At 32.5% G+C, this 13,990-nt stretch overlaps 5 protein-coding genes across 15 annotated transcripts; 3 read left to right on the forward strand and 2 right to left on the reverse strand.

Moving 5' to 3' along the window:
- The first annotated feature begins 27 nt into the window (after positions 1-27).
- Positions 28-1,022, forward strand: LOC122573500 (39S ribosomal protein L20, mitochondrial). Of its 3 annotated transcripts, none has more exons than XM_043739920.1 (4): positions 28-67; positions 384-477; positions 555-665; positions 733-1,022. In XM_043739920.1, exons 2-4 carry the CDS (start codon positions 391-393, stop codon positions 988-990), a joined length of 456 nt encoding a protein of 151 aa, XP_043595855.1. In that variant the 5' UTR covers positions 28-67; positions 384-390; the 3' UTR covers positions 991-1,022. The 3 variants fall into 3 exon arrangements, with proteins under 3 accessions (XP_043595855.1, XP_043595853.1, XP_043595854.1); XM_043739918.1 differs by lacking the exon at positions 28-67 and adding an exon at positions 77-229; XM_043739919.1 differs by lacking the exon at positions 28-67 and adding an exon at positions 109-258.
- On the reverse strand, positions 1,020-2,452 carry LOC122573498 (triosephosphate isomerase). Its single transcript, XM_043739915.1, has 3 exons — positions 2,188-2,452; positions 1,756-2,009; positions 1,020-1,670 (listed from the first exon to the last, which is right to left on the reverse strand). Exons 1-3 carry the CDS (start codon positions 2,294-2,296, stop codon positions 1,290-1,292), a joined length of 744 nt encoding a protein of 247 aa, XP_043595850.1. The 5' UTR covers positions 2,297-2,452; the 3' UTR covers positions 1,020-1,289.
- Positions 2,453-2,801: 349 nt separating this feature from the next.
- On the forward strand, positions 2,802-6,033 carry LOC122573502 (INO80 complex subunit C). 7 transcript variants are annotated; one of them, XM_043739927.1, is made up of 5 exons: positions 2,802-3,037; positions 5,127-5,161; positions 5,231-5,336; positions 5,554-5,621; positions 5,701-6,033. In XM_043739927.1, exons 2-5 carry the CDS (start codon positions 5,159-5,161, stop codon positions 5,830-5,832), a joined length of 309 nt encoding a protein of 102 aa, XP_043595862.1. In that variant the 5' UTR covers positions 2,802-3,037; positions 5,127-5,158; the 3' UTR covers positions 5,833-6,033. The 7 variants fall into 7 exon arrangements, with proteins under 7 accessions (XP_043595862.1, XP_043595857.1, XP_043595861.1 ...); XM_043739928.1 differs by lacking the exon at positions 2,802-3,037 and adding an exon at positions 4,180-4,198; XM_043739922.1 differs by having other exon boundaries at positions 2,804-3,037; positions 5,127-5,336.
- On the forward strand, positions 3,044-4,886 carry LOC122573497. Of its 2 annotated transcripts, none has more exons than XM_043739914.1 (2): positions 3,044-4,480; positions 4,745-4,886. In XM_043739914.1, exons 1-2 carry the CDS (start codon positions 3,707-3,709, stop codon positions 4,775-4,777), a joined length of 807 nt encoding a protein of 268 aa, XP_043595849.1. In that variant the 5' UTR covers positions 3,044-3,706; the 3' UTR covers positions 4,778-4,886. The 2 variants fall into 2 exon arrangements, with proteins under 2 accessions (XP_043595849.1, XP_043595848.1); XM_043739913.1 differs by having other exon boundaries at positions 4,565-4,777.
- A 231-nt stretch (positions 6,034-6,264) lies between the features above and the next one.
- On the reverse strand, positions 6,265-8,197 carry LOC122573499 (prostaglandin E synthase 3). Of its 2 annotated transcripts, none has more exons than XM_043739916.1 (3): positions 8,068-8,197; positions 6,746-7,127; positions 6,265-6,624 (listed from the first exon to the last, which is right to left on the reverse strand). In XM_043739916.1, the coding sequence occupies exons 1-3, from the start codon at positions 8,082-8,084 to the stop codon at positions 6,493-6,495; spliced, it is 531 nt and encodes a 176-aa protein (XP_043595851.1). In that variant the 5' UTR covers positions 8,085-8,197; the 3' UTR covers positions 6,265-6,492. The 2 variants fall into 2 exon arrangements, with proteins under 2 accessions (XP_043595851.1, XP_043595852.1); XM_043739917.1 differs by lacking the exon at positions 8,068-8,197 and adding an exon at positions 7,738-7,759.
- Between the last annotated feature and the right edge of the window lie 5,793 nt (positions 8,198-13,990).

Raw genomic sequence — 13,990 nt, forward strand, 5'->3', positions numbered from 1 at the left:
AATGTATTGAAAGTAAAATAAAACAAATTTACTCAAAGAAGGAAATTTATAAAATTTTGACTTCGCTGTAAGAGGATGACATATATATATTTCTGATACAGCTAACATCAAGCACATATAATTCTACATATCATCAGAGACGTCTCTCTGCAAGAGAGGAATAACACTTACTCATACTCGTCTCTGCTACTGGTGTTACTGCATCATCATTCATTTTTCATTATATCTGGTAGTGTTATGTTTAAATCTATTACGTTTGTAAGTTCATGGATTTGCCGGGTTATCTAGGTTATGTGAATTGTAGCTCGTGTTATGCATTTATGAATCAGAATCATATAAATATCAAATAAACATTTGAGTTTTTATTATATTTTCACATTTAGAAAGAAAATGGTATTTTTAACTGCGCAATTATTTATAAGAAGTCGAGGTCCCGATGAATTCTGGCGAAAACGTCAAATATTTAAGCTCGCTGCGGTAAATATATATGTATACCTATTCGAAACAAAATAGAGAAAATTATAATACAAATTTCTAATTATTTTTATTTTTAGCATTATATTGGAAGGAGAAGAAATTGCTATAGTATAGCCATTAGAAATGTACACAGAGCATTATTAAAATCTACAATAGGAAGGCAGATTAAAAAAGACGATATGAAAGAGGTAATTTATAAAAGAAAGTAACTCTCTTTTAGAACGTTATAAAAATAATTGTTCCTTTTTGTTACAGCTTTGGGAAACCAGAATAAATTGTGCAGCAAAGGAACATAATAGTAATGTAAAGGTTCTATTGGAAGGATTAAGCAGATGTAATATTTTATTAAATCGTAAATCTTTATCAACATTGGCTATTTGGGAACCACGAACATTTAAATGTTTATCGGATATTGCTTGTGCAAAAACAAAACTAGGAGGATTTAAAAGAGTTGCTAATAAATCTGTGCCTGAAACTGTTATAGTTAAAGGATTAATTGACGAACTGGATTGATAAAATTATTGCAAAATAAATAATTAAACTTACATTTTATTGCAACATTTATTGAGTTACTACTGATTATATATTTACGAGAAGTATATGCTTTTTAAGAACAATAAAATAAGGTGTAAAGTTTACTGTTAATTGCGGAGTAATAACATTTCATTGCAGCAACATGACTTAGATCTTTCTCTGTACAAACAACAAGAAAATATATAAGTTAATTCTTTACAGTTCTTCTTATAATATATACATCCTCAGAGTATATATTAATTAAATGAATAACATTCTCGCATAATGAATATTTTATCTCACTGCTTAGCATTGACGATTTGTACAAAGTCAGGTTTTAAAGATGCCCCTCCAACTAAAAATCCATCTATATCTTTCTCTTTTGCCAAGTCTTTCGCATTTCCTGCTGTTACTGAACCTCCATAGATGATTCTAACAGTCTCTGCAACAGTTTGATCGACATTTTTAGAGAACCAGTCTCTCAACTTTGCGTGGACTTCTTGAGCTTGTTGTGGTGTAGCTGTTTTGCCCGTTCCAATTGCCCAGACTGGTTCATAGGCAAGAACTACATTGTTCCATGATTTAATTTTATCTGCAATAGCTTTAGTTTGCCTAAAGACTACTTCCTCTGTTTTACCGGCTTCTCTCTCTTCCAATTTCTCTCCAATACATGCTATCACCTTTAAGTCAAATATATTGGCATTTATTAATATCAAGATTATATTACTAGGTATTAAGTTTTAAAATAATCAAAATTTATATTACCTTTAATCCAGCTTCTAAAGCATGGGCTACTTTTTCTGCTACTAATTCATCTGTTTCACCAAAGACATTTCTACGTTCAGAGTGACCAAGAATTACCCATGGGATTCCATTGTCCAAAAGCATGACAGGACTTATTTCTCCTGTAAATGCTCCTTTGGCAACCTTGTATGTATTTTGTCCAGCAATACTAACATTGTTAGGTAATATATTCTTAACATACGTTAAGTATATTGATGGTACGCCAACAACAATCTCTGATAAAATTATATTATTAGAATTATAATAAAATATATAAATTAATATTACCAGTATTATATTATTAAAAACAAAATTTATGGACAACTATACAAGATATATCGTTTTTTAGGAGTTATTTAAAAATTAGTGAATATAGAATATTAAATATTAAAGCAGCAGATAGAACAAACATACCAACATTTGAATCAAGTGGACCGTTTTTTAAAAAGGCAACGATACCATCTATTTCGCTCTTGGTACCGTTCATTTTCCAATTACCACCGACAAAAAATTTTCGGCCCATGGTATTACAATGTACAGATACACGAAGATAATTAATAATAATGGATTTACAAGTTTCTTGTGAATCTAAAACAAATTTCGAAAATACTCTCTCGACTTTCGACCTTCAACAAACGAGAAGGTGAATTTAGTCACGTTCACGTACCTCCCAACTGATTTTATGAAACCCCCACCATTCTTTATTTCTTACTCCCCTCTCTTTCGCGGACTATACTTCAATAAAATACAGTTTACAGGAATTATTTTATTCGTAGAAATAAAATTACTTCCGTTATTTCTATATATCCTTCAATTTTCTATTAACAAATATACTTTTACATTTAATCTCAAGCTTTTATAAGTAGGCAAGACTATTAATTTAAATTTCATTAAAATTTTCCTATACTAAATCTGATATTGGAATCAGATTTTTAAAATATTGCATGATATAAACATTGCAAAATTTGTAATTTACAGAAGTAATTAAATATTTAATACTGGTATGTTATAAGTAATTAAAAATGTCAAAATATCTTATACAATGAAATCGTGAATATGTTAGAATACATCACTCGAATTTATGAAACTAGTTTCGTAAATTGTACTACATAAGATCTAGAAATATCATAAAACTAAAATTTATAACATTAGAAATTAAGAAATAATAATAATATTTTACGCAATACTTATTATTATAGTACTTAGTAACTTTGAATTTTTAAGTTCGTATACCAAGTCGGAGCAACATTTCGATATATCGATGGTGAGTAACAAATAAAGATTATGTATTTCGAAATAGTTTTAAATTTCAGTAATACACAGCACACAAAATTTATAAACTTAATATTTAATTATTTATAAACAATCTTTGAGACTGTTGTTGAATTAGATAAAATTATGTAAGAATGTTCCATTGTAAGGTTATGAAACATTTTTAAATTACTCTGATACATTGACAATCTTTTCTTTCATGATTATTTATCATAATTAAATGAAATATATCGCATACTTACTATACTTAAGGAGTCTTTTATTTAAGGTACTTTTCTGACACAACTTAGCAAGATTCTCGCGAAGAAATAAATTAAACATATTAAGCATTTTATAAAAAAGCTTTGAATCACATTTTAATGTCTTCTTATAATTCAAATAAGTAATATAATTTATTAAAAAAAATAAATATATATATAATAAAAATAAATAAATAATTGTTAAAATATTAAATTATTGGAAGTAATTATGTTGTGCATTACTGTGAAATTGGACAAGGAAACAATTGCATAAGTTTGTTTATAATGTTTTGTCAATGTTTCTATAATATAGACAAATTAGAATTTTATAATATTTTATTATACGTAATGTTTCAAAATATTTATATATATTAACATTTAATTATTATTATAAATAATTCATAATTGAGAGATTTTGTAACATGTTTGAGATATTAAAATTCAATATGGATAAACTTATACACACATTTATACAGAATTTAGGTTTAAGAATTGAATCTCATGCCTGCAAAAAGTTTAACAATATTTCATATATATCAAATATGAATAAATCTTATATAGCAAAGCAACTATATTCTGCAGAGGAAATCAAAGATATTAATATACAGCAAGATTTGGATTTTTCTAGTGAAGAAAACATAAAATATTTCATGGAAAAGCATGTTGATCTCTTTGATAAACTTACTTATTTAAATAATGCACAAATTTTAACCTCTCATTTGAAGAATATTAATACAATGATTCTTCAGAAAATAAAGCTAAGATGGAAATACAATGGAAGTATAAAAAAGAGAGAAATTAAAACATGGAACAAAATTGTAACTTATAACAAGAAACTAAGAACAAATTTAGCAAATAAATTGAGTGGGTCACAGGGCAAATTATTGTCCTCTTCAGGATGCAAACGAAAATATGTAAATTTCTCTAATTATAAAAGATATAAATTTAAAAAGGCTGCTCTTGGAAATTTTAAACTACTTTATCATAACACAACTATATCCAATGATCACAGAAGTGATAACATTTTAGAAACAGATAACGATACGAAAACATCTTTTCTTAGGCACAGTTTACCAAACATTATGATAAATATCACAAACAAGCAAATAGAAATGACTGAACAATTTTTATGGTTGCATGTAAAAGATGTAGAATATATGAAAAGAAACATACAAGTTACTCTTCATATCGCAAAGGTTACACTATGCATATATCTTCCTTTATTTTAAATTGATTTAATATGGCTTTGTATTTAATTTAATCTTGTATCTATTATTCAGAATTCAAAATATAATCATGATACAAAGAACCAAATAGAATATAATCAAGTACTTTGTCATCATGCAATTCTATGTTTAATTGAACCAAGTGAAAAGGGTGCTGTTTTAATTGAAGATAATTTACCAATTATTGTTCAAAAATATCTCGTACATGGTTATAAATACCATTTTGATTTTCAGAGGTATTTTATGAAAGACGAACATAATATATAAGTTTAAATGTTTCAATGGATGAAACTTTTTCTTTAGAGGTTCAAAGGACTATTATGCAGCTGTACTTATTTTGAGTCGATTGGCTAAGGTTCTAGTTAAACATATAAACACAACTATGATGCATACAATTTCTGGTATATTAGGATGTGATGTAGAAAAGATATTGGTTTTATATAATCCAAGAGGGAAATGATTTTGGATATTATCATATATAAAGAAAATTTATGAATATATCTCTAATATAAATTTGTTCATTGATGTAATATATATAATACAGCCTTATGTAATTATTTCGAGTAAATGATTACTTGTGATTACTTATATTTATTAATATATATATTTTTTGTAGGAAGTTTATAAGTGTTTTAAGTGAAATAAAAAATGGTAAATGAAGAAGTAGTGGAATTTAATAAGAAATCACAACCAGTTTACAAGAATCCAATTTTTCAACAGAAATTTCGATCTACTAGTACCACTGGAAAGAAACGGACTTGGCGCTCATTAAAACAAGTGCTGGCTCAAGAACGCACTTTACCATGGCCTGTAGAAGTAGTGCATTGTACGATTTATTACCGATCTATTTTAATGTTACATATTTTCAAAATATTTATATGTATAATGATTTGAATAACGTAAGAACTAAAAGAAATCAATTTATGTATTTAGCGATACATCTACTTGCGATATATTTCATAATCTGTAACTGAACTGTAATTTCGATAATCATATTTTAGATACTTTCTAAACAAATATTATATCACTCTGGGAAATTTCAGATAGTTCTATTAATGCACCGCCAAGCTTCAGGCCAGCAAAGAAATATTCTGACATTTCTGGGTTACCCGTAAGTAACTCTCCACGTTTGTATCATTGGTTAAGTCATTAAAGCACAAACTGATATATAAATTACATTTATTTTACAGGCACGATATACAGATCCACAAACTAAATTATACTATGCAACGGCAGAAGAATTTGCAACAGTCCGAAGTCTACCAATGGATATAACTGCTGGATATTTAGCATTGCGCGGCGCTTCCAGTATCGTTGGATAAATGAAAGGAGAATTTTATTTTCTATGATTCCCTTATATTTAAATAGTATAGAACACAGATATTTTATTTTGTAATTGTTATGGTACTTATTAAAGAATAATGAAAAATTAAGTATAATTCTGCAAATTAAACATGTTGCTGTAAATGTAAACAAAAATATATCGAGCTTATAAAGAGACAAAATAAAGCTGTTTGCACTAACTAGTTGATAAAAATTCTTTTTTTATATACATACACTGTATGTATCAAGTTCTTTTAACGGGATTTCCTGAAATAAAGAATTCCACAAATAATTTAAGTCATTTTCATTATTTTATCTCCGTTATATTATACACAAGTAATCATTATTAAAAAAAAAAGGATGTCAATCGTAACTTAATATATGAATTACGAATTAAAGAAGGATTGGAGAATCTTTAAAAAGAATATTACTGTTTCTTTTCTCTTGACCACTGTATTCTTTTATGTTGACAGTTTTTCGTGCACCTTATTTGTTTGTTTGCTATTTCAACATGGGCCATTAGCAAATTTAATTGAAAATACAAATAGCACGGCCTACTGAAATATTGCCTGGTGATGCACTATTTTTAGGTCGCCATTTGTTTTTGAATTTTTTTACTTTTTTAATGAAGATAATTTTAAAGTAGCGTCATAATGTCTTCATTCCAGAAGATCGGGTAGATCGTCGTCATCGCTATCCATTCCATCACCTTCATCTCCTAAAGCATCTAAATCATCGAAGTTTGGTTTACTATCTCCTGATCCTCCTAGACCACCCATCTGTCGCATCATCTGCAAATATAGTGGAAATTTAGATTATCAAACTGTAGATAAATAACAGCACACAATAATTGTAATATCCTTTTCTTTTTTTAACAACGAATAAATTACTTTAAACACAATAATCTCTTACTTCTTCCAAATCGTTGCCACTTCCTTCCATTCCACCTTCATCGTCGCTATCATCTTCATCCTTCCATTTATTAAAATCGCTTTTTAACCAATGGGCTTTCGTTTTTTCTTTTGTTAATCTTGGCCAATATGGACCTTCTTCTTTTTTAACAAGAACTAACTCTAAAGTCCTTCCTCTTAGGTTTTGAATAGTTCTGTTTGGAATGACTTCTCCATATAGGTTAATCGTTACTTCATGCATTTTTTGTTCAGTTCCACCTACTCCTTTAAAATATATCATTTGTGGTTCGATGTTAATTGCAGGATCTTTGCAATCTTCTAGACAGATAGTAACAAATAAAATTTCTTTCCTCTGAGCCCACATAACAGGTGGGGGAGGCAATCTGAAAAAATGTCAAACAATTAACAATTTTAAATAATGTATAAGAAACTAAATTATAAATAGTAAATTAAAAAATATAAATAAAATATAAATTAAAAAACATTGAATAAAAAAAGGTCAATTGATAAAAACAAAAATTATTTATATCATGCATTTGTTTATATTTATACAGAGCAACTTTGCATAAAATACATGTATGACATGCACGTTATGCTCGAAACGTACACACGCATGACAAATTTGTATAATTGATATTAATTTTATTTCATGTATAAGCATTCATGGATAACTTTTAATGAAAAATTTATTCAAATGCAAGAAATGAAATGCAATATTTAACGGAATGCAGGAAGTGAAGCAATATTAAAGTACGGAAAATAGCATTGTAATTATAAAACGTAGGTAAAGGTTAGGAGTAAAGTTCTATGGTTTCTGGCAAAAGTCGCTAGTCATTGTGGATAAAACGTTGTATTATTGCAAAACGATCGAGGAGAATAAAAATAATATAACATTATGAAATGCATTTCGGTAAAAGCATATAAAATATTACAATATATTTTTCGCGTCTCAGATATATCGATAGTTATGTAGAAATACAAGCTATTAAAAACCTGAGCATTGCAATTCGATTATCTGAAAAAAAAACAAAAGGGTGGAAGATTCATTATCAACGGAATGGTTATTATTAAGAATTTATAAACAGTGCATTGTAAAACAAGAAAATAGGGATGTAAGATAGTTTCTTGCGATTCTTTTCCAGAAATTTCGAGAATCAATAAAGCCGTCTTTACAACATGGCGGTGTTTCGAAAGCCACGGGGCGGTATTCGAGGTGTTTTCTCGAATATCTCTTACTCTTTTCATGATAATAACAATGAGAAGGAATTTCAGGATCGGGAAACACAATCAAAGAACATTTTATGTGAATTCTTATGTACTTACTGGCCTTCTTGAGTCATATTTCGGGAGCTTCGTTCCGTAAGAAGCAAACAAACACAGAGCGCTTACGTATCGCGCCGTAGATCCGTGATTCGAGAGTGTTTCGAGATTCAACTATCGATCAAACAAAATGGCGATTGGTTGCTTCTGTCGATGTCGAATTCTCTTGTTTCCGGAATCGAAATTTGAAAAATCTCTATTTACCAATCTAAGACTGGTAATCTTGAAACGTAATATAATTTCTGATATTATAAATAAATTTCACGCTATTATGTGGTATAGTGGGATTATTTGCCAAGATTAATAAAGTAAAAACATTTTTAACTTACTTTATTTCTCATTTGTATTTCGAGACGTTAAAATAAATGGTTATCCGATACTTGTTGTCCTTTAATGAATCAATATTAAAACTAATTTTTCAAAGTGTTTTTACAAATGCAAAAATAAGACGCTGTAAAATAGACAATTAACGTTATCTTATTTTTTCATTTATCGTATAAAAAAGATTCTATATTGTAAATCTTTCTTACATATTGAAAGATTACGAATAAATATGTATTTTCATAATAATGAACGGATTTTCAATTCTAAATATTCGTCTGCGATATACTTTTATTACTTGGGAGAAATCGTTTTTCTGATAGAAGAAAAAAGTAAAATAATTAATGCAATGGTAGCATAAAAATTCGAGACAAATGTGACCGAGTGTGTGTGTGTGTGAGACAGAGAGAGAGAGAGAGAGAGAGAGAGCGAGAGCGTGAGATATGGCGGGAGGGGACGAGAGAGAAAGAGGGAGTGAGATGTAGGATGAAAGAGGGAAGGAAAAGAAAACGAAAAGAGAGAGCCTTTGCGTTAGATTGTAGGTCAGCGCGGCAGAGGAGGAGGGAAAGATACTACCTTTCTTGCCGTAACCGTGGCCATAAACTAACAGGACATACACACGGTGTATCAGTCTTTCTTTCGCAGCTCTGACTCGTCCTGTTTGTCAGTCGTACAGGTGGTTATTTCCGCGTAAACGTACTTTCGCATTTCCGATACGCTGTCGCTGTTGTGGTTTCTGCGGGCAACTCGCTACTTTTGATTATCGTTCCGATCAGCTTCGAGATCGTTTTTTGTTTATCCGTAAAAAGGATTAATTGACGCGCGCGCGTGCGCGCGTGTGCATTACTTTCAATGGATACCTGGAGAAGTTGCAACAGAAATAACGGAGATCGACGATGAAACCGTGACTTTTCGCGGTTCATGCAACTTGTTGCTTCGGGATTAACGCCATGTCGACCAGTTCGCTTTTTTACAAAGATAAGTACGCGGTAAGTGGCAATCTTCTTCGTCCTCTACGTATGCACGTAATCATATCTATCTTGTAGATTGTAGATGATATTTCAGATAGTTTGCGTCTCCAAATTATATGCCTTTATACTTCATTAATTATAGGAAGTTCGACCCAGTTTCGTAAAAATTTCTCTATGTACACATAAATTGTTTACTCGCTTCATACGCTTTCTCGGCTGCTTGTATCGTCGTGCATCGTTAACTTTACATTTAGAATATTTGAACATTTGAGATATTTAACACGAAATCATAAGCGAACCGATAATCTCAAGCTGTCGTTACTAATAGTGAATTTGCTCGGAATCTGCTTGTTAGATACGGGCCCCGAATCTTGAGAAAAATCGATCGTTTTCCGAATCCTGACATTACACGTGAATATCTATCATCGATACCGTATCAATACCTGTTACAATTATTAATTACTTGCGATATTTGCTGCTGTGCAAGGAAGGAGATGCATGGAGGAAGAGAAAGGAAGATAAATGTGCGCGGGTGGTTCGCGTAAAATCACTATATAACGATGACACGTTATTATTTCATCATGCAATAATTATCCATGACCGTAGTTATCGTGGAACTGTGATATTTCATTGAATATGATTATTGAATATCGTATGAAATAGCAAAATAGTGTTTCGTTAATTCGTTTCTTTACCTTTACTCTCTCTTACTTTTGAACGAATATTCACGTGTAAAGCGAGGTCGATCTTTGTTCAACGTTAAAGACGTTCGATTTATCCGAACTAGCGATATTATTCAAGTGTTAGGTCAATGCTATCTTATGTCAAAATAAACCGAATAAAGTTTGTAGTAGTTTAACTATAAATAATAATCTCGTTGTTTCAAAATCAACATGGTTAACGAAAAAAAAAAAAAAAAAAGAAAAAATGATGCTTCGCGTGCGAATAAACCAATTAATTAGAACGATATATTTCGCTGAATATATTTCGGTAGCCGAATTAGCGAGACGAATTAAACTCGATTAACGAGTGACATTGAAGTTTAATTAGCAAATGAGTGGGTGGGCGTTAAACCGTTGTCGTTCCAGTTATTCTTATCCTTGATTCTATAAACCTTATCACGATTGCCGATACGATTGAAAGAAAAATATTTCTGTTTGTTTTATCGCAGAAACGGCAATCATTTAGAGATGAATTCGTTGTTTTGAAATCTATGGTTACGCCAAAGGTAAATCTTTGCTTTACCTTCGACGATTAAGCTGTTGTACGTGTAACGCGTTAGATACGACGGTGAATAATTCACGGATATGAGTCAATTTCGAATGTTCTTTCAAAGAACAGAGAAAGCGATATTTCGAGATGGACGTGTAAATCTGACCCATTCGCTGGCTTCGACGTTATTACATCGGCAGGAGATCGTGGGTATAAACTTTTATATTCCGTTACGTAATTATCGATCGAATACAAGAGAGAGGGTAGATTTGCAGAGAATGAAAAAGAAGAAACAGGTACTTACGCGTGTTCGCACGAGGAAGAAGGAGTAACAGAAGGAAAGAACGACGAAGAGAAGGGAGGGACAGAACTCGTCGACTAGCGGTAGGTTCTTCGCCGCATAGTAGTATACACATAGCGTATTTGACTGAGTTTCAAAAGAGGTAGGTGGCGGCGTGTATGATTCGGATGCCAGAAGGGCCCTCAGGGGTGAAAGTCTTACGTCACAGACATGCATCTTATTATGCCGGACAACCGTACGATTCATGCAACGAAATGGTCACACTATTCCCGAGGCGGCGCGTAACTATTTTATCTTGTACCTACTTACGATGTACGCAACGGTGTTAGAGTGAGCGAAAATCGAACGGATTGCTCTCTTGGCTCGTTTGTCTACCATCCTTTCTATATTCTTTTCTTCGTTCTTTTATTTTTTCTTTTTCTTTTTTACGTTTACGTTTTCGCGAAACGACGGGATACCGCATGCTAATAAACTGCAGCTTGCCTGCATTTTTATCGCTACTAATTTGGAGTAAAGAGGATCTTCGTAAGAATTTCTTCCGTGTTTTCGACGGTCATCTTTTTTATAATTTCAAAATTGAATTTATTCGAGGCGCGCTTTTACGTTGTTACGTTGTCCGCAACTCGAGTGGCTCGTGAAAGAACCTCGTTCCGGTTGACGAGCCGTTTCCGGTTGATTCTCGTCGCCATATCATTACGAGACACCGCTATATGTACAGCGAACTCGTATCGATTCCTACGCGGAACGCGTATCAATACGAATTATATTTCAAAGTTACGCGATTTATATAGATTTTCATAGAATCGATTTGTCTTGTTTCTTTCGTATCGTCTTATACCGATATAATCGTATAACCGTCCGAGGGAGCTCGGTATTTTTGAAATTTTATTTGCCGAATAGACAATCGAGTATTTTCCTCCTGTTCTTCGCGATAAAACTTTGTCCATTTTGTTTTCTGTAGCTGGGAAATCATCCCCGGTTACGATCGAAAGTAAAAGGCAAGATTTTTATAAAGTCGTGAACGAAGCGAGAAACAAGCGAAGACTCGTTGCCGAGGAATTCAGTCACGGTATTCCGTGACACACCTATAGGAAAATATTACGTACAACTTCTACCAGATATACGTTCAACGTTTGTAACCTACGATTAGACGAAACCAGTGCTTCTCTTTGCTTTTTTCCGCATTATCGTCGATCGAAATCAACGAAATTGACGGAAGAAAAACGATATCGTCGTAAAGTTTTCACGTATCGGCCAGTTCTCCCTTAACAAGTTCTTGTATTTCACGTACAGGTACTTGCGTATGCTTTTCGAAGGAATTACTCTTCTGAAACGTTACTTTTCACCATCAACTCGGCTCGTTTTCTTTCTTATCGTACAGACAAACTGCATCCGATTCGACGGAAGGATGCGACGACATCGTTGGAAATCGAGTTTGACGAAGGACGAGAAATTGGATGGAACATTTGACTTTTCTCGCGATATTCAGACTCTGTTTTCATTCACCGTCCGATCGAACGTAGCTACTGCAACGATGACGACGTCGACGTTTCATTTTACGCAATCGTTATTTCAAATGTAAGCACGTCAACGGTGTTTTTATCATTGATTCATAGCGACAAGTTACAAAGTTTATAAAGTATCTCTGATCGATCATTGTTCGATCACTGACCGATAGCTGTTTGCCTGAAATCATCGTACAAACGAAAGCGACGAACAAATCGAACGCTAGTTAAATAATGAGAGTACGATATATCGCGCGGAAAAAAAGAAACGTCACACTGAATAACACAATGGATCATCAGATAAGCAAAAGCATGCTTTCGCGATGAATGTACATTATATTATTATCAGTACGATTTCGCAGGAACCCCGGTCTACTCTCGCGTCTCAGTTCTCGTTTGCCTTTCTTGCGATATTCCTTAAAGCGCGTCGAATAGAATATTTAGATCGAATATTTAGATCGAATATTTAGATCGAATTTGACCGGCAGGAACGAAACGTATAAATACCGAATCAACGGAAGAGAAAAGAGGAAGAAAAAGAAACAAGTGCCGTAGGTGACGCAACATTGGTATCGGATACTAGCTCGCGATGCGCGATATGGTTTTAACGATACCGAAATTATATAAATTCGAAGCACGATGCAGTGAAAAGAGCGAATATCAATCGTAAAATGTTTTCGAAATATCAGTGGTTTTCAAACTGTGTTCATCCAAAGATCCTTCGCGATCTCGCCGTAAGTAGTGGTCGATTCGCACGGTCTACCAGCTTTTGTAAGTCGTATATTTTGGTGAATCTGCCGGATACGAAACACGTGTTCGAATTCACATCGTAATCGCGTGATCAGTGACGTTAATCCGTCCTTTCCCTTTCGAGTTCTTCCTTTTTCTCGGAGCAAGGCTTTTTTGATAAACGGCATAGTCAAATCATTTCAACCAAGTTTTAGCTCCATTATCAGCTCTATTATCCATCTTACCCCTATTATCACATTAGTTATTGACCTAAACACGATTTACAGTTTATGATTGATTCCTTTCGTTCAAATTGTCGAATTCTTTTCAGATCTTCCGAGTGAATAATCTATTTAAAATGTCAATTGTTTATCGAAGTTATTACAACGGCGACGTTTATATTTTTGCGATAAAAGTTCCCTGTCGTGTCCGTTAACCCATTCTTCAGATCATCGTTTCTTTCCTATGAAACTCTTTCGATCGACGTATCGCAAGTTAAGTTCGATTTAGGGACACTTTTATCACGCTTATCTAACTATGCCCTTTACATATGTATATCACAGGCCCTCTACTTGTCAATCATCCGACACCGTCGTTGAAAACAGAATGATGAAACAGGATGAACAGGATGAAACGTTCAACGATTTTCGCAAATCATCGATACACGTAGATTCTTTCGTTCCAACTTGAGATTAATGGAACGAATATTTTCGTAGATACGCGATAAAGCGTTTCGTGGTCACTAAAGCTACGATAACGATAATAAAGTTCAGAAAAAGATACGAGTATCATTGGTAGACGACGATACGTTAAAAAGAATGTTAGGAAGTCAGAGATTTCGGGAGAACGATGCATCATCCATCAACTGCTATAATATATAATGTATA

Source organism: Bombus pyrosoma, linkage group LG12 (genome assembly GCF_014825855.1).
Source record: "Bombus pyrosoma isolate SC7728 linkage group LG12, ASM1482585v1, whole genome shotgun sequence".
Classification (NCBI taxonomy): domain Eukaryota; kingdom Metazoa; phylum Arthropoda; class Insecta; order Hymenoptera; family Apidae; genus Bombus; species Bombus pyrosoma.

Excerpts from the sequence above, each read along its gene's own strand:
- LOC122573497 (XM_043739913.1), top strand. The coding sequence starts at position 3,707 with ATGTTTGAGATATTAAAATTCAATATGGATAAACTTATACACACATTT. Across the intron at positions 4,481-4,564 it reads TTACTCTTCATATCGCAAAG|AATTCAAAATATAATCATGA; the intron begins GTTACACTATGC and ends TCTATTATTCAG.
- LOC122573498 (XM_043739915.1), bottom strand. The coding sequence starts at position 2,296 with ATGGGCCGAAAATTTTTTGTCGGTGGTAATTGGAAAATGAACGGTACC. Across the intron at positions 2,010-2,187 it reads TCCACTTGATTCAAATGTTG|AGATTGTTGTTGGCGTACCA; the intron begins GTATGTTTGTTC and ends TAATTTTATCAG. Across the intron at positions 1,671-1,755 it reads CTTTAGAAGCTGGATTAAAG|GTGATAGCATGTATTGGAGA; the intron begins GTAATATAAATT and ends TTTGACTTAAAG.
- LOC122573499 (XM_043739916.1), bottom strand. Across the intron at positions 6,625-6,745 it reads GTGGCAACGATTTGGAAGAA|ATGATGCGACAGATGGGTGG; the intron begins GTAAGAGATTAT and ends CTATATTTGCAG.
- LOC122573500 (XM_043739920.1), top strand. The coding sequence starts at position 391 with ATGGTATTTTTAACTGCGCAATTATTTATAAGAAGTCGAGGTCCCGAT. Across the intron at positions 478-554 it reads AAATATTTAAGCTCGCTGCG|CATTATATTGGAAGGAGAAG; the intron begins GTAAATATATAT and ends TTTTATTTTTAG. Across the intron at positions 666-732 it reads AAAAAGACGATATGAAAGAG|CTTTGGGAAACCAGAATAAA; the intron begins GTAATTTATAAA and ends TTTTTGTTACAG.
- LOC122573502 (XM_043739922.1), top strand. The coding sequence starts at position 5,159 with ATGGTAAATGAAGAAGTAGTGGAATTTAATAAGAAATCACAACCAGTT. Across the intron at positions 5,337-5,553 it reads GCCTGTAGAAGTAGTGCATT|ATAGTTCTATTAATGCACCG; the intron begins GTACGATTTATT and ends GGGAAATTTCAG. Across the intron at positions 5,622-5,700 it reads CTGACATTTCTGGGTTACCC|GCACGATATACAGATCCACA; the intron begins GTAAGTAACTCT and ends TTTATTTTACAG.